Source organism: Oxyura jamaicensis, chromosome 20 (assembly GCF_011077185.1).
Source record: "Oxyura jamaicensis isolate SHBP4307 breed ruddy duck chromosome 20, BPBGC_Ojam_1.0, whole genome shotgun sequence".
In the NCBI taxonomy this organism is placed as follows: Eukaryota; Metazoa; Chordata; class Aves; order Anseriformes; family Anatidae; genus Oxyura; species Oxyura jamaicensis.
The window spans coordinates 9,067,219-9,085,745 of NC_048912.1; the positions used below are offsets into that span (position 1 = coordinate 9,067,219).

Consider the following 18,527-nt stretch of genomic DNA (forward strand, 5'->3'; position numbering starts at 1 on the left):
AGGCACCACTGATGACAGCATATTGCTGCACAGACTGCAGGTTTTCTGCATCAAGTTGAACTCGGTGATACTGCACACCTCTGCATTTCACCAGGAGGGAGGGTGCTGCTGTGCTTTGCTGAGCTGTTTCTCAGAAATACAAGAACACTTGTCAGTCCTCTTAGCTATGGGAGAACAAAAAACAAGTGGGTCCGTAAGCAGACAAAATGAAAGCGTGACCAGGACTTAAATACCTCGTGGTCCCTGTGCCAACCAGCCTATCCAAAAAGCTGGCACTTGGGAAAGGCTCAGCCTGAATGAGGCAGAAAGCACACTTGAGAACACTTCTGTTAAAGACAAATTATTTTTTTCAGGGGGAAATTGACCATTATTTCATTATACATATCAGCTATAAAATTTGCAAATATTCTATTGCTGTTGACATGTTAACCACTTTAATGTATTTTTATTGAATATAGTTAAAATTCAATTCTGTGTGTCAGGAAAACACTAGTGAAGATAAAGAAATTCTTTGTAAAAAGCAACTCCCATTAACATCTATGCAAAAAGTTTGCGTATCCTGCTAGTCATCTGGATTTGTTTACCCTCACAGGTGTGATAGCAAACCAAACCCAAACAGCATATTTGTTTCCAAATTACGATACGCCTACACCAGTTACCTGTTATAGAAGCACATGATAAATTATACAAACTGTACTGAACAGTTGGATTTTTCAGAATGTGTTGAAAGAGATACAAACCTCACTAAAACAGTGCAATTTGGTAACTATCTTTTCTGGACATCTTAAAGATCAGCCCTGATTAACAGCTTCCAGAATTGAGCTAAAAGCATTGAATGTACTTATAAAGTCCTGTAAAAATTATTCACCGTTTTACTACCACACTATGTAAAGATTGAATAGGACAAAGGATAAAAATGGGATAGAAAACAAGTGTTGATGCAAGTAGTGAGTTTTGTTACCTAATAGATGCATGGAAATAACTTCTTGTTTTTAGGAATTTATTCTTTGTGTTATTTAAGTTTTTATCACAAATGTTGCAAGAGAAAAAAAAAGCACATTTTAGTTCTAGTTATAGCAACATTTATTCTGGGAGTTCTCAGTCATTGAGACAGTCAGTGACATGCCTGTAGGCTAATGAAACACTGAGGGAGGAGAAGGCAGCTTAATACAGATCATCTCACAAACTCCTGATTCTGTTGAAGCAATTACAAGCTCTGGCACTCACTTAACAATTGGAAAGAAGGAAGAAGGAAAATACTTTAACCACCTACATTTTTCCATTTTAAGATTATGCTTTCACCTTTTTTAAAACAAACAAAAAAACCCTCTGCCCACTCTTTCTCCCCCAGCCCACTAGCTCCAACTGTAACATGGTCCAAGCAAGGGTGCTTCAGCCAGAAGAGTCCCAGAGAGGAAGCACTGGGAGCTTCCTTTTGCTTCCTGCTGCTCCTTATTGATTTCAACTCGAAGATGATCCTCCCCATCTTCCCATACCCTGAGATGGGGGGCAGGATAGCTGTGCTGCCCCTGCCCAAATAACCCCTGTGAGCAGGGGGCCTCACATGCCCTCCCTGCAGTGCCGCAGACATACCAAGAGGTAACAGAGATGAGTATATGCATTACAGGATGCAAAGAACGATACACTTTGCCCAGCTCTATGAGAAAATGGAGTTTTGTGGACTCAGGAAGGTTTCACTGCAAGGATCTGGACTCTTCAGATCAAGAGCAAGTCAGAGTAACAGCCAAAAATATTCTCAGGTTATGAACTTCACAGAAAGTGCTACAGATCTGATCTTAACTGCACCATTTGATCTGAGGAATCACACTGTTCATACTCATCTTCCTTTCAAATTTATTCAGAGGGAAAATATTTTAAATTGTGACTGAAAATGATATCAGTAGGGAAAGAGGCAATACAATGAAGAATAAATACCTGTGATAAAAATAGTGACCAGTGACAGAACAAGGAATTTGCCTACCTTGTCTTCAGGTTCACTTTTGGTTTCAGCTTTGCTTGGTGAGACCTTAAATATATTTGAGGAAAAAAACACCACAAAAAAAAGTGTCATACCCAACTCAATCTTGCAAAAGATCTGAAAGTGTATCTGTTTGAAACTGACAGTTTTTTTTTTTTTTTTTTTTTTCCCCTCCAGCACAGAGGTGAAAGTATTTTTTCTTCCCTCTCACATATGAGAAAATTTCTAAGGCAAACATTTCTTAAGAGTAACTTAAAGGCAGTGGCAAAGATGAAAAATACCTGGAGCAGAAGTGTTATCGAAGATTCTACAACCAAAAATCCATAAAAATGAACTTCAAGATTTTACAAATCAAACTTTAAACATGCAAAAAATATTTAAGACAGCTAAATACCTACAGGCTTACAAGTACTTGTGCAGCAGAGGAAGTTCTCTGAGTAGGTCATCATTTTATCAAAACTGCACTGTACCTACGTCTATTATCTCTTGCCATTCTCTAAAACATCTATTTGGCTTCAGTGTTCCTCAGTGTTCATGACAAAGAGTGCATTACATTTAGCTAAGCACATCCACAAGGGGTTTTTACAAGCACTCATTTTGAGCCATAGCCTTAAGATGTAGAGGAAAGCAATGGCTTACCAGTGTTTTAAAGAAACTCATGACGGAGTGGTTGTCCACTGCAGCAGCTGCCTGGGGGCTGTCTTGGTTTACTTCTGCCTTTCCAGGTTGCTCAGCAGTGAGACTATTGACACTTGCCAAGTCCTGCCGTAGGTCTCTTCGGTTGCAGTCATCTATCTCCTAAAAGGAAAAAAAAAAAAAAAAAAGGGGGGCAGCTTCCTCAGTCCCAGCTTGCTTGATTTCCAGTGGAATGAAAAAGTAACATTTGTGACTTGCATTATGTTGCTCAGAGTCACAACCCTAATTCCAACCATATTTCTCCAGCCTACGTATTCAGAACAATTGAGCATTTATACATCTCTTTCCCCTCTTTTCTAATATATTCAGCATTTGCTGTTGATTTGAGGAACATTGTTCTGAGCTACCAAGTATAACAAACCCAAGGAAAGTTGCACACAGCATCCTAAACAACACTGCTTTTCTCTTTTCAGGGCTGAACTTGTGAATACAAACACTGAGATTTTTAGCCTTTGATGGCTCACTCAGTGTCTGATTGTACCATACAAAGATTGCTTCCGACACCCTATTATTCTGCAACTCCAGAAATAATTTAATACCAACACAGTATAGGTTAAAAAGAAAAAAAAACACCACCACAAAGTAATTCTTCTGAAACAGATAGGGTTGTCTCCTCTCCTCCTGGAATTACATTCACCAGAGCCCCAAAATAGTTTCCCAGTGCTCAAGCACTCACATGTATGCAATATTCTTAAAGATTACTTAATTTCTATTTAGAAACCTAGACAAGGGTCTGTTTTATTTTTATTTATTTTAAAAACAAATTTTTAGACCAGTTTTGGAGAGCATGGCACCCCTTTGCACTATTTTTTCTGCCATTCTGGACACTTTTGCCTTCAGCCTGCACAGGTAAAGCCAACACAAACTTTTTGCAGGAGAGAATAGCTTGAGACAAGTTCTCATGTCCAATTAAATATTTTCTTTTAAAGAGCACCACATATAATTATTAATATCCAAGTCTTATCAACAACACTCTTCCCTTTTGTTTATCTGTTTGTATCATAACTGACAGATCCAGCCATGCATTTATTAGAGCATGGAAGTGTGGTGACCTTGGAAGGAAAATTGAGACTTTACTGAGTGGACCATCATAGCAGTGCTGTATTTCTCCAGAACTTATCTTCAGTTAGACAGAAGCATACATCTGCTCAGTTAGGAAGCAGTGACTAGAGGAACAGATTTCAGGACACCAGATGCCCCGATGACTCCTTTCCCTGTACCAAGGAATTTTAAAAGCATATAGGATTTTTAAAGAACCTACGTTTCTATAGGTCACTGAAGGAAGGAGAATGAACACACACAAAGGAGTTAAAACTTCAGAGGGCTAATTTGACATCAGGAAATATGAGCTTGGAATGACCAGTCTCAATGCAGCATTTAAGGAGTTAAACATATGTTTGACTTGCAAGAACAGAATTCTGTTTAATTCTCCACCCACCATTTTCCAAATTTACCCATGAAGAAACATAACACAGTAGTTCAGAAGGTTTCAACAGGCTATTTAGGAGTTGCTCGCAAGGTTCTAACACACCACTTTGTCCAGCTGCCAGCTACAGGCCTGAGCCGTTCCAAGAACAATATGTCCCATGCAGAACACACGTGGCCACACCAGCTCCAGCAGCCCTTCCTCCGGGGATGCCATCTAAAGAGCTTTGGTTCTATGAAAAAAGCTGGCTCTATTTCAGATATTAAAGGGGCAACAGAAGCATGAGGCAAGAAACCGAAGAAGCAAAAAGCAACATACACATTGATAAACAAAATTTCATTAACAAAGTACTTGACACTATCAAAGAAAAAATAAGTTTATTTATTTTCACACTTGCACGAACCCTGCTGAGGTGCATGTTGTTTAGGAGGAAGGACACTAAAACAGAACAGCTATTATTAGCAGCAGATACCACCTGGAACAGCTGCAGAGGTCACAGTCACCACAACTGGCAGCACTGGCGGTGCATCTCCCTGCTATCGCCACACTACCCAGATGTGGCAGCTATTGCAAACCATGCAGAGCTTCAGGCACAATGCCATCCAAAAATCCCTGCAGGTTTGCAGAACACAAATGGTCCATGTAGTGACCCATGGCCCAAGGAGCCCCTACTCCAGAATTCTCAAGCCAAGACTGCTGCTATACAGACAGATCTGGACTTTGATAGATACTGTGACCCATCCTGTGCTTTCATAGGGATACTGCTGTAGGAAGGAATACAAGCTCAGGCCTTCAGCATGAAAATCAAGCAGAGATAGCACAAAGTCCTACAACCACGTTTTCTAAGCCAAATAACCACAAAAACCTCTGCAGCAGCTCACTGTGTAATATGCTGTGCAAAGTCCCGAAGGCAAATAATAATGAAAGAAAACTCTAGAAATAACAGAAGAAGAAAGTCAACATTAGAAGTTAACAGTTCCTGTGTAAATGCTCAATTCATTTCTTTGGGGAGCCAAATTTGGGGGGTAATAAACACCTTAAATACTTATACTGTAGCTTTAGTTCAGTCATTAGAAAAATATATCAGAAGAATATATTCCTGCCAGCACTTTTGTTTGTATGAATCATGGCTCAGTGAAACATTTCAGGCATATAATTTATCTTTTCTTTGGCTTACATAGTAAATGCTTCATGAATTCATGAATTCTGTCCTTGTTTTAATTATGCTGTCTTCTGAATGTAGTTTTGTAGACCACAAAAATAAAGAGTGGTTCACCAAACACAGAATGTTTGTGCAGCTCGAGCTACAACTGTGGAGTCTCTCTCTTACTTACCAGCAATGTTATTTGTTATGTGCTGGCACTCAGTTCAGGGAAAGTTTTATTTAGCTTTCACAGATACTATAAGCCATAATCCACCAAAAAAAAAAAAAAAAAGAAAAGAAAAAAAAGAAAAGAAAGGGTAGCAATATCTGGATTTTTAATATGAGTATTTGGTAACTGTCTGAAGTTACTACAGTAACAGCAATTAAATTAGATTTGGTCACTCCTCCATCCTACATGAGAATGAACAAATTTAGAGGAAACAGAAGGCAACTGTGCTGCAAGGCAGAGCCACAGCCTTTGTTTTAGGAACAGTTAAGATCTGGCAACATGCCAGAAGTGTTTTGCTGCTATATTTTTTTCCCAGAAAAGGTCCTTATCAACTCTCCCCGATCCCCAACACATACTCCTTCGTGTATTTGAGGAATGAAAGACAAAACTTATAGACAAAAAACTTAAGGATATGGTTAAAATTTAACTATGTTGTTATATAGTTTTGTGACTCGTTTACACTAACTTAAACCCTGATTTTTTGAGCCCTCAAACATTTCCAATGCTCCAGCTTTAAGCATGCATGTGAAAGATGTACAGGCACTTTTGTTATGTGTGATACCTGTGCTCAAGCAGGCACCAGGCATAAAAAAGCTGCTGTACATGCTAAGACTGTGCAAATACTTACACACATCAAATACCCCACAACTGATTAGTGCTTGGGATTTCCTATCATCCCCATTAGAAGTTCAGCATATGAATAAGATGAAGAATAGAACAAAATTCAAAATAAATCAAATTTAGATGTTATCAATATAAAAATTTGGGTCTGAATGAACAATGTTTTTAATATTTGTCTGGACTAGCAAAAAGTTTTTATTTTCTTGTTCTGCCCATCTCTTGACAGATGCTTATTACAAACGCTTGCCTGAACTTTCCTAACATCACTATTTGCTACCAGCAGATGTTTAGCTCAGACTTCTGATTAAAGTTACTTTAGATTGCTATTTCATTAAAGAAAGTTTCATGCTGTAGTACTTCCAGAGCATGAACCATGACATTTCACAGTCTGTAGTTCACAAATCACAGCAAAATTGGAAATTATGAATTTTACATTTGGTTATAAAAGTAACTATTCTTGTGAGCCACAGGCAAAATCTATTCTTTGTGTGTCTTAGTCAGTAATATCTGTGGGGAGTTTATAAAGCTGAAAAGCTTTATAGCTGCAAATAGTTGTGGCAGTAACACACTGAATAGGTTATTCATTCTGAATTATTGACCCAATTCTGTTTTTGTAGAGAATACTTGATATTCTGCTAGATTGAGACTACAGATTCTTTAAAGTCACATACATAGCAGAAACACTGGTGATGGGTGCCTCCTTTGAAATTCAAGGGTCTAAAGTTTAAGTCTTACAAACAAATTTGCAAAAATACTGAAATAAGTTTATACAACTAATGAAAACTTAAATTTTGAGGAGACAAAATAGAAACAAAGAATAGAAATTGAAGAGACCTTTGAGGATAACATTCAGCATTATCAGTACAAGTAGTGAGCATCCTGTGAGCTCACCTCAAATGTTCAACACTATTAAAAGCATTAGTGATTATGCAGCAAATGTTGTTTAAAAGCCTGAACTAAGCCAATAAAAACAATTGTCATTAGAATGGCACTTACAGATTCTGATAGGGACGCCATGAAACTAATTCTTTCTTCCTGTTTCTGATATTGGACAGGCCACTTATTCACAATTCAGGGGATGAACGTTTTCAGTAGTTAGCTGAAAATGAATCCTCCAATGCATTTACTGATATTAGACTCTGCAGGAGGTATACAAGTCTTATCCTGCTGTCCTTAAAAATTAGATTTTTTGGGGGGTATGCATCTGGGCTGAAGCGAAACTTTACTGTAGTCAATGAACTATACCAGTGACAGATCTGACAATTGAGATGTTACACTCATCTATTCTAGTAACATAGTACTACTGTGGGCTTGGATTAGTTCTGACCAGTTGGTTATGATGATGATAGTATACGTATGGAAAAAGTTGAATAAAATCTCTCCTCTATTACTATCTGCCATACTGCTTTAGACTAAATGCTAACAGTTGGGTTACAAAGTGGCTACCACTAAAAGCAGTGACAAATTTCTGTGATGCTTAACGAGCCACCCTAAACTCATGCCTATTTTCAGCTCCTTTCTTTGACTAGCAAGCTCTCTCAGATAGGTTATTCTATATTGCATTGTCCTCCTGTAAAAATAACTTCTAAAGACTGTATTTGCTTGACTAAAGGTCACAATGAGCACAAAAATTGTTACTGTATATTATTCCTTTGCCGGTATGTGCGGGATGCAACAAACAGCTATTGTTCACGAAAAGTGACCATCTTATACTAATTTATTTAAACCATCCAGTATCAAACTCCAAGCTCATCAAGCACAAGAAACAATTTTGCATTCAGGTATTTCTGCCTTCTTTTGTAGCTGGCTGCTGTTCACAATTAAGACTATTGGAGCACGAACACAGCTACCTTACCTACACCTTTCACAGCAACAGAAAAGAACTGAAACCCTCAGCCAGGTGCCAGCACTGAGCCATGGAGCAGGCATCAGAGCTGCTATTGCTCTGCCATGGGTTCTTCTCCCAGCCACCCCTCCAGGGTTACCTCCAATAATTTTGAGAGCAAAACCAACTCACTCACTGAGCCACCATGGCATCAGCTTGTCCTGGGCTATCGTTATTATTCCTAGGAGGTGTCAGTAAGTATGATACAGAAATTCCTATCCCAGCACTTGCCTTCCCCGGTGGGATGCCGTTTGAAGTTCTCTGTGGTCCAGTGGCTTCTTGTACAGCACTGCACCCGTCGGGAGCGTCTGAAGCCCTCGTTTCCTTCTGGGTGGGAGTCTGCTCTTGGCTCCTTTCCTTCCCCTTCTCCAGTTTGAAGATCTTGTCAAAAAAGTTTACTTGTTTTGGCTTCGGTGCAACTGTAGCCTCTCCCTCAGGTGTCCCAGGTGCCGCTTGGCTGCTGTGGTGAGGCACTGGTGCTGACTGGGCCTGGGCCAGGATTTTATGGGTGCTGGGCTCTGGCACAGCTGCTGTGGGCAAGGCCACGCTGTCACTCGGTGCTTTGTTCACATCGGGCGCCTCCGAGCTGACATCAAGCTTCGCCGATCCAACTGATGAGTCTGACGCTGGGTCTTCAGTACGCCCTGGTACAGACCATGAAAACGTGAAGACAGAGCGGGATTTAGCAGATGGCAGGGCCCTGCTGGCAGTGCTCCCAGCAGCCTCCCTGCCTGCAGCGCCGGCGCTCTGCTCCTTTGTCTTCGGGGAAGAAGCGGCCGCATTATCTTGTGCAACACTTGCCTTCGCATCAACTGCAAACAAGCATAAAACAGCAATTATCCCACACAAAGTTATACGGGTTGAACAATTAATTGTGGTCACTTCACTCCGTAATAAACTAAATAGTTCGGAACGTGGAGCCCCAGGGAGGACCACACACAGCGTGGCTTGTTTCAGAACCCCGTTGTTTTCCTGCACTAAAAACGAGCTTCAGCTCTTCAATTGGACCTGCCCATCTGATTTTCCTTCCTCTGTCATTCTTCATTGATGTTGGCATAAATTGTGTTCTACGCAGTCCCTGCTCAGCTGTGTCAGGTCATGGCTGAGGTTTTGGAGCACTCAGCCTGGCGGGTGTGCTAGAAGAAAAAAATCTGCCCTGATGCCTTCAGCATTTTAATCAAGTGGACTGGGTGATTTCATTTCATCTGAGAATGTTACTTTCCAATTAAAGACATTATTTGTGAAAGCATCAGTAAAACTTAAGACAGTTTTACATTAATATCATACTTTCCTTTGTCAAAGTTAGACATAAATAAAGGCTAGAGACAGAGAGGACTGATTTTGTTTCCTGGTTTGCCAAATTCCCCAAGGCCTGAGCAGTCACAACATATTTCATTCATTTTTCCAACACTGTTGCCTTGCTGCCTACTCTCTATAGTGCAGTTTCTACTTTTTTCCTCTATTTTCTGTAGGTTAGTTTAAGCCTGATTTGAATAGTTACAAATCACATCTGAGCAAGGCTTTTTATCCTTTTGTTTTTGACTTCTTTTTGCCCACAAGCAATATGGCTCACTCACTTTTCTCCCCCCCCCCCCCCCCAAAAAAAAAAAACAAACACCAACCTCACAAGTAATTCCTGCTTGTGTACTCACATAGCCATTACACTTTAGATTTAAAAAGTCTTTCATCTTAGAAATATATTTTATGATTTATATTACAATTGCACTTTGGTAAGACAGTTAAGGTGAAAATTCTAATACTGTATGTGGAGATAGGAACATTAGGCTTTTACTTTATAGAAGACAAAAGGAAGACAAAAATGAGAAAAAAAAAATTCTTATCTGCTTTGTGTATGGGAGGCCAAATCAGACAGCTTATGTGGTGTGAAACCCCTGAAAACAAGAATAATCTTTTACAGAGGTAAATCTTACATTTTGAGTTTCTATTCTCTGCTTTGGCTGGAATATGTATCTATTTTCCCTGTCATTAACCAGCACAGATTTCAAGCATAAATTTAGGTCTACTTAATTATAGCTGTACTAAACAGTCAGTCTCAAACTGACTTGTTAAATTTCAATTTTAAAATTATTGGTTTCAGTGTAAAATAGAAATAATTTCAAATAATTGTAATTGTCTTTAGTCAATATTATGCCCTTTGTATTTTAGTGTAACGGAAATAAAATCCTAGTTGCCAGTAAAACTTGACTAAAATGCTTGTCTTCCACAGTACACACTTCCAGCATTGTTTCATTTTTAAAATTCCTTTTCAAGATAAGGAAAACTGAACAGATTAATTACAGCTTCTAAAACTACCAGTTATCTGTTCACAGCAGAATTACACTAACATTCTGATCCTCCCCATCAAGATTTTGCATAATAGACAGCAGCAGGCAGGGTACAACATATGTCCTTCTCCATTTCATGCTCTCCTCTTTGGGCTGTGCTCAGGGCTCCTGGCCACATCTCTGTGCAGAACAAGAGCAGAGCCCACATCCACAAACACTGCCCAGTTCCCATCAGCAAGCATCCAGGGACTGGAAGTCCCTGCTGGATTCCTTGGGCACAGCCCAGGGTTTGTCCCACCTATCAGGAGGTGGGGGCTTCCCCCCTCCAAAAAAAAAAGAAAGATGTAATGTGTGCTGGCATGTCAGCATATATGTCAAGTGAATTTACTGAAATACTCCCCAGCAGCAGGAGCAACAGCTGATAAAGCAAGGCCTGCTGCTGCAAGATTCACAACTGAGGCCAGCACTTCACCAGCCACCAGGGGGGCTTTTTTTTTTTTTTGTGCATATGGAAGCATGCAGGGGGGGCAGAGGACCTCAGTACATCCCGTTCTGTCTAGGTAAATAGATTTTCATTTCTTTGTGCACTCTAATAGAGAAAATTTCTTTCCCTGGATTCTTTGTTACTATTCATGTAAGAAAATGACTCATGCTGGCAAGACTCCTTTGCCACTAATATTCTTCTACAATATTCCATGAACAACTATTTCAACATAATGACATGCAAAGAAAAGGTACAAGTAATTAGCTATTTTACCACCATCGTATCTTGCAGGTCCACTAGGCGTCAGGTATACTTTCCTAAGCCTCACATAGTACTATGAAAAAAGAACTGAAGCACTAACTTCTAATTATAGTTGGAAACTTGGGAAGGAAGTAAAGAAACAAGCCCTTCCCCAGCTAAAGTAGAAAAAAACATCCACTGGAAAATAATTGTAATAAATGCTGAACTTCTGTTTTATGTAATAGATTAAAAATAAAGTAGAAAAAACTGTCTTTAGTATAAAAATAGACATATAAGCTCATCATTAAGAAAACCAACTAAACAAAAAGTAGCTGATCAACCTACCAAACTCCTTTTATCTCTAATTATCATGGAAGGAATGAAAGACCTGGAAAATATCACTGGCATGAGCTCTGCAGCATGTCTTTTGTGTCAAAACAGTTCAAACAGTTTCAGGGAAAGTCTGCTCAGACACCAGGCAAGGCAGATCCTACCACCAGAGAGGAGACATTCATGTGGTGGGCTGAACAGAAGGATTTGACTCATGCCATATTCTCAGCAAACTGTGGAGGATAAAGTTTTTGAAATCACATTGTTTGGATGAAAATGTTGCAGTTTTGACAACGTTTTCCAACCCCTCAACACTTCCATTCCAGCCCCTTTTCATTTCCACAAAGGGTTTCATTTTTAACCAAGTCCTTACTATTGCCTGTAAATGCACAATGTCCACAAGATTTGGGAACATCTTCACAGATGCCTCTTTCCAATTGATTTCTCCCAATTAGCTGATTGAAGCTTAACCCACTTCTTAGCAAGTTCTCTGGCACTTGAACTCAAATCTCAACTGCTCATTCCTCTCAGTTGTTTCTATTTTAGAGCACTTTAAACCTCTGTACCACCCCCCAGGAGGCTTCCACTACTCCATTTCTCTGCCAGAGCCTTGACAATAAAAGCACACCATTTGCTGCATTCATTCAGATATAGACAGCCATAAGCCAGACTTGATTTTTTTTTTTTAAAAAAAAAAAAAACAACACAGGAGTACTGTTCTTTTCCAAATTACTCACAAGAGGCAGAGTTAGGAATAGAAGGAAAACCTCCAATATTCTAGGTCAGTTCTGCAAGTGGATCAAAGCTGTTTGCTCTCAATAAAATGAATACCAGCTCTGAAACAAAAATCAACACAATTTGCAGCACTGCTGTGAGGTTACATTTCATACCACTACTACACGGGCATTTTGCTGTCAAGTGTTTATCAACAGATAACCATACTACAGGTTTGTCCTTCCTTTCCCTTTGCTTCAGCAAGATATGTTAAAAAAAAAAAAAAAAAAAAAAAAAGGCAGTACTTCAGCTGCAAATTCCAACTTGTGTAAGAACATCCTGGAGGTAAGGATATTTTTCTGAAATTTGCTAGATTTGACATTTTTTTATTATTAAAAAGCTGTGCAGCAACTCATTTTTAGCTGCTGAATGAGGAAGAGCTTTAATTACCAAGGTCCTCACATAGATATCTCCTGCTGTGGGCTACTAGGGTGTGAGAAACATGCCATAAAATTAATGCTAGGAAAAGATGTTTTCTGCTATTTTTCTTTGGACAACAGAAAAAAATCCATTGTTTTTTAAACAGACCTAATCCCACCATTAACTAAAAACGTAGTTTTAGTATCCTTGGCTATTTTGAATACAAGCTAGTTACAAACAGATAATTTGTTTAGCAATGTAGTCACAGAACTGCAGCAGTATTTTTATTCATAGAAATTGAAACACCTAGTTACAAGAGTGCATTTCCTGTGTAACATTTCAGATGTTTTATAGATATTGTATAGATTAATTCTTCATTGTAATATTTACAACTGAGTTGGTTTCATAATGATAAGTTAAATGTAGACTTCCTTGATCTAAGCACATCTAACGTTTGCATGGGAGACACCACCTCCACCCCCCAGAAAAACAGAACCAAACACACACTGTTGTGATGAGACTACATGAATTTACAGAAGCATTACAGTTCCAAAACCAAGACTTTCCCTCCTTTCTTAAAAGGAAAAAACTACATGAATATTCTTTTGCAATTTTTCTTGTCCAATGTAAATAATGTTGACAGCACATGTATGCTCTAAGAATAATAATTTCACAATGTTAAATAACATTGACATTAACCTAACAGATTTACTGATATTAACAGATACGGAGGAAAAGAAACTAGCAATTAGAATTGCAATGATCATTCTTAAAAAATAAAAAAAAAATAAACAACAACAAAAAAAAACTAAAATGTATCGCATTTCACACTGCACAGGCAGACAGATATTGCAATACGCTCACATGTGTTAGATACAGTCTGGTAAAAAAAAAATGCTGAAACCAATTTATCCTCTGGACATAAGTTGCATCTAACTGAACTTTTGTTCCCTGTGCAACTTTTCTGTTCGCAAGCATTATTAAGCACATCATTTAAGGACCTACATATAACTACCACTCAAATGCAGACTTCTTTTTCCCCCATTTTGTCCTCCTATTACATTTCTACTCTGTGCAATGCAAAACCCAGAGATAAGCTGCTGCTAGTTCTGTCCATCTTCCCTTTGCCTGTCCACCAAGCACTTATATAACTTCTGCAAAAAGGTAATCAGAAAACATTAAGAAGTCAGGATCAAATTTGCTATCCTTTTGCTCACAAAGCAAGACATCAACAAATAGCAGTAAGGGCACCACTACTACTTCAGTGTCTTTACAAGAAAAGAAGGTGGATGATAGCACTGTGCAATGTCTGCAGCCCTGATAATCAGAAGCAGGAAAGGCAAGCAATGGAAAGAATCCCTGAGCCCACACATCTGTCAGCCTGTTTGAGCAGAAGCAGCAGAGAACCAGTCACCAATCTGCTCACCCAGATGTGAAACAGATGGTTATGGGGCCCTTCCAAATAACTTTACTTCCCCTAGTCATATTAAGTTAGTTCTCTGGACTCCTTTTTTTTTTCCAATATATTAGCAGATATAGATTTCATAGACTTATCAACTATACTAAACACAGAGCACATGGTCAGATCACTGGCAATCACAGAAATGCAATCTAACAAGACAAAGGCCACAAACACACATCTATTAATGAAATCCTCTTGCTTCACTTGCCTTTTGCAGCTCCTTTATCTTCTCTAGAAATGCTCACTTTATGGCTATAAAATAGATCACTGTACTTTTTTTTTAAAAAAAAAATGTTATCAGCTACATTTTCTATAAGAATAACTTCTATTTCCAAGAAGCACTCACGTCTTTATCACCAACACCTTGATTAAATTATAGAAACTAGTGCAATTTCAGTGCTATCTACATAGTTAATGATTTAACTGCTGCTTAAACCTTAATAAAATTAAAATATGAGTAATATTATAATAGGCTAGTCAAATTTTTCAACATGCTACATAAAACAGTTTAATAATTACATTAATTAGGTAATCCATCTAAGTAAAACATGCTTCATTTTATGTATTTAAAAACAAAACAAAACAAAAACAAACAAACAAACAAAAAAACACCACACTCTAATTTCCTAAGACTTCAGGCAATGTAAATCATCTGGCTTTTATTTACTGCCCAGAACCCTGGTAGCTTGCACCGTCAGAAACATAGCGACAGGTGTTTATTTTTTAGTGGACAACCATTTAAACTGATTTCTTATAGCTAGATGACATTAAGAAATTAGCCACAGAGTGGAGATTCTGAACTGTAATCAGTACCATCTGCATATCCCCATACCTGTCTTGATTATTTTTCCTACGTTTAGTTTTTTTTTTTTTTTTTAAAAACTGAATATAACATACTGAGAAATTTCTCTTAACAACGAATAATAGAATATTTTATCACAGAGATTGGAGGGAATTGGTGGCTTTCATTATATTTTGAGAACAGAAATAAATCCAATACAAGGAAAACACTGACAAAATTAACTTGGCTGGATCTTCAGGGTTGTAAACTGTAGCAACACTGCTACAAATGAGCACTGCTGAACGCTGGTCAAGAAGGCTCCAAAGCCAACAAGAGGTAGTAGGAGAAATTAATGAGGTGCTGAAAGACAAGGAGAGAAACGCACACATCTGTGGCTGAGAGCAATTGCCCATGAATATGTGGAGACAACTTCTTAAGATTGTTGGCAGCCCAATTTTTAGTGGACAGGCCATATATTTCACACCAGATTTTCAAAAAGGATGTGAACATTTAAAGCAGGTCTCAGCTGCTGACAGGCACCTCTCCCTGGGGAGCCCAAGGTTCAGCTTTGCTATCACTTGAAACTCTGGTTGGTGTCCTGTTATGTACACCATGAAATAAGTCTGAAATTGGGTTCACTAACAGCAGCAATGTACCCATATCCCCACCTGATACCTCTCTCCCCTTTTGTTCTTCATAATGCATAGTAAAGCACTGTGCAAGAAGAGCAAAGCCATGCCAGATACCATCCTTTTTCCAGACTAACACCCCCAGTTTACACATAAGGGCATATCAACATGATTTTGTTAATGTACAGATAAAGAGAACGCCACCATTATGCACCAGTTACCCAGGTCCTTGCTGAATGGCATCCAATATGTCCTATAACAGTAGAGAGGTGGTCATGGTTACAACATTCTTTTTTTATGACACAGTTTGAATAAACTTCTAGTAAATAAAACTAACCTGGCAGTATTTTCAGCTGTACTATATTCTCAGCTTTCACTTATCTAGCTCTCTGAACTACTGTGCCATAGCTCAATTCTAGAAAATCTGGGGTGACAATTGAGTTTTATTTTATTTATGAAGATACCACTGTAGATTAGACAGACATGCCCCTCTCTCCCCAGGGCGTACTACCTCTAAAATAAGAGCAAAGTAGACTTCCATGTATGCTGCTGTGACCAAGAAGGGGCTTGGCAAAGGAAATAAGCCTGACCAAGAGCACAGACATTTGCCTCCTGGAAGTTATTTCTCCACAGAAGCTGGGAAATGTTTTAAAGTTTAACATATTTACTTTCTAGCCTGCATAGATCTACATTCTTAGATACATTCAGTAACTTCTTTGTTTGTTTTTTGATAATCTCCTACATCCCCTCCAGACTATCAGTTTCCACACTAGCAGATATTTCAGTCTGGCGTCTGAGCACAATGACCTCACTTGGTAACTCCCTGCTAGCATCAGGGATGCCACAATGTTAAAGACAGATCATTCTCCCTCAGAAACACGCACTTCTGCCTTCTTATGTCCTGCAGAACAGCTTCCCATCGCGTCCCCCACAAACACAGAGCCTGCTAACAAGCCAGCCTATCCTTGCATTGGTGTCATTGACACATTATGCCCCAGTTTGTGCTCTGAGACTCCTCAGAAACTTCTTAGAGGCACAATTTCCTCCAGAACTTCAGCAGAAGCAGTTTATCATAGGACACCCTGAAAGTGTCAAACCGTGTCTGTCCTATCATACTTCATACTAACCAAATAACCCCTTAGGGGGTGACCAAAAGCAGAACCAAGCTCCTAGAATAATTAAACAGATTCCAGAAGACTTTGGAATTAATTTTCTATTTCATTTTTTGTTACCATTTAACTCTCAAGCTTCTGAGTAGCTGCATATGTAGATTCATGAGTAAGAATCAATATATGAGCTCATTTTTTAATACAATACTGTGCATCATCATTTACTGTTGCTCCAGCATAAACCTCTCTCTGTCTCTCTGGTGGCAAAAGAGGCATAAATGTTGCCCAGTACATACCTCCACCATTCATTGCAGGAGAATGAGTCTGAACAAATACAGCAGATCCATTTTTGACACTGGTAGGAGATTCAGGTAGAGCCTGAAATACCAGATAAAATGGTTCTTAGGATTAGACACACCAGGGCATCTGAAAAGTATTGGCTTCTCAATAAGTCGCAGTCAAGGAAGATGAGAATGAGCAGCTCTTGATTACCTGATATCTTATTACTGGGCATGTACTGTCTTCTTTAACTTCCTCTGGGACACTCACTGTGTTGCCCATAGCTCCTGTGAGATGGGAAGAAAAAAGAAAATGTACCTGCTTTCCCATTAATAGATTTACTACCTAACTAAAATTAAGAGATAGCCAATGGCGACAGACTTTGATAGCCTGTTAAATTCCTTGTAAGCCCCACCTGCTTTCCCCAAAGCACCTGCCCTTGTCATCAGTCTGCACCCACCAGAAGTATTCAAACCAGATTACACACAGGGGTCACGGTTGCTCACTGAAAATGGCACAGATTAATGAATTCTTCTTTCTTGAGGAAAACTAAATACCGTTACTCCAGCATCATTTGTTAGGACTCAGTAGATAGGAAAGACGTGTGGAATTAGTAGCAGAATAAAATGTCAAAGACCAAATAATATGAATTAATTACAGAGCTTTGTGGGGTTTCACTTTTTTTTTTTTTTTCTTTTTTAATTTGAGAAAAAGATGAATAGAAAGAGGCAGCATGCAAAGAAATCACACACATTCACATGTTTGTTCTGAAAATCTGGCCCTGCGTGGCAGGCCATTCTGTATAACAACTCCTACAGAGAAACTATCCCTCTGAATATGGCTGTGAAAGTATGGGGCAGCTCTAGGCAGCTTTACGGGTCAGTTGCAGCTCACAGATGCACCAAGTGATGTTCTCTCAGCTAGCTGGAGCTGCAGCGAGGCAGAGGCAGCACAAACCAGCCACCACTGACTTCATCTGTGGTCCTGGATGCATTTTTCAAGCACGTTGCATCTTGTGTTGCCACATCTGTAACATTACTGGTACCCAAACTGGGCAGTTTAAAAAAGCTTTCTCATGTTCACACCTACTGGAGTCACATCTCTGACTGTAATAAAAGCATAGTTCGATCTAGTTAATTAACATTAAGTCATTAGATAATTCAACGCTTATTTAAACTGTTCTTATTTATTTAAAGTGTGTTTAAGGAGCAGTATATTTGATTCAATTTTAGAATGTTTTCAATTCAATCTTTCCTATGTAGAAGTATACATTCAACTGTGTTGTCTTTTTCCCCTTATGTATATTTAAGTGCCCTATGGACTGTAAATTCCTTGGGACTAAACACACTCCCTGCAGCATGGTTGAAGGCTGAGGGTGGAGGAAGGCTCCTGTTGACTTTGGCTCAGGATATACATATATATGGAGCATTAAAGCTGCACAAGCAAACAATAAGGCCACGCCTTGAAAGAGGAAGGTCTCCAGAGAGAGGAAGGCTGAGGGCTGCAGCCTGCTCCAGCCTCAGTGCTCATCCTGCTGGATTTCCTGCATGGGCACCACAGGTGCCAAATGCTCCTCTGCTCCTTGCTGCTGTGCTGTGTGCCTGTATGGACCAGTGAAGCTGCAGCGGTGTGGAAGAGCAACTTCTTCCTTGGTGCTTTGACTAAACAGCCTTCGACTATTAGAGAAAAGGAGGAAAAGAGCAGTTTTGCTAAATCATCTTCACTAGAATTTGAATCTCGGAAGCAGGGTGAACCTCTCATTTCAGCTTCCAGTTACTGCTTAGAGTTCCAGCTGGTTGTGCTTTTTTTGGTAAC

The 18,527-nt window shown here is 39.1% G+C and overlaps 1 protein-coding gene across 5 annotated transcripts in view; it reads right to left on the minus strand.

The window, feature by feature from the left end:
- Window positions 1-17,145, minus strand: part of BCAS1 (brain enriched myelin associated protein 1) — a 44,177-nt gene extending 27,032 nt beyond the window's left edge. For 4 of the 5 annotated variants that reach the window (XM_035344335.1, XM_035344337.1, XM_035344334.1 and 1 more), the window contains exons 1-5: window positions 16,926-16,999; window positions 16,730-16,811; window positions 8,211-8,623; window positions 2,618-2,776; window positions 1,982-2,026 (exon numbers count right to left, since the gene is read on the minus strand). In XM_035344335.1, the coding sequence (XP_035200226.1) occupies window positions 1,982-2,026; window positions 2,618-2,776; window positions 8,211-8,623; window positions 16,730-16,811; window positions 16,926-16,994 (768 nt within the window). In that variant the 5' untranslated portion in view covers window positions 16,995-16,999. Of the gene's footprint in view, window positions 1-1,981; window positions 2,027-2,617; window positions 2,777-8,210; window positions 8,624-16,729; window positions 16,812-16,925; window positions 17,000-17,127 lie in introns of those variants that run through there. The other variant, XM_035344333.1, reaches the window with a different exon arrangement.
- Window positions 17,146-18,527: the final 1,382 nt, after the last annotated feature.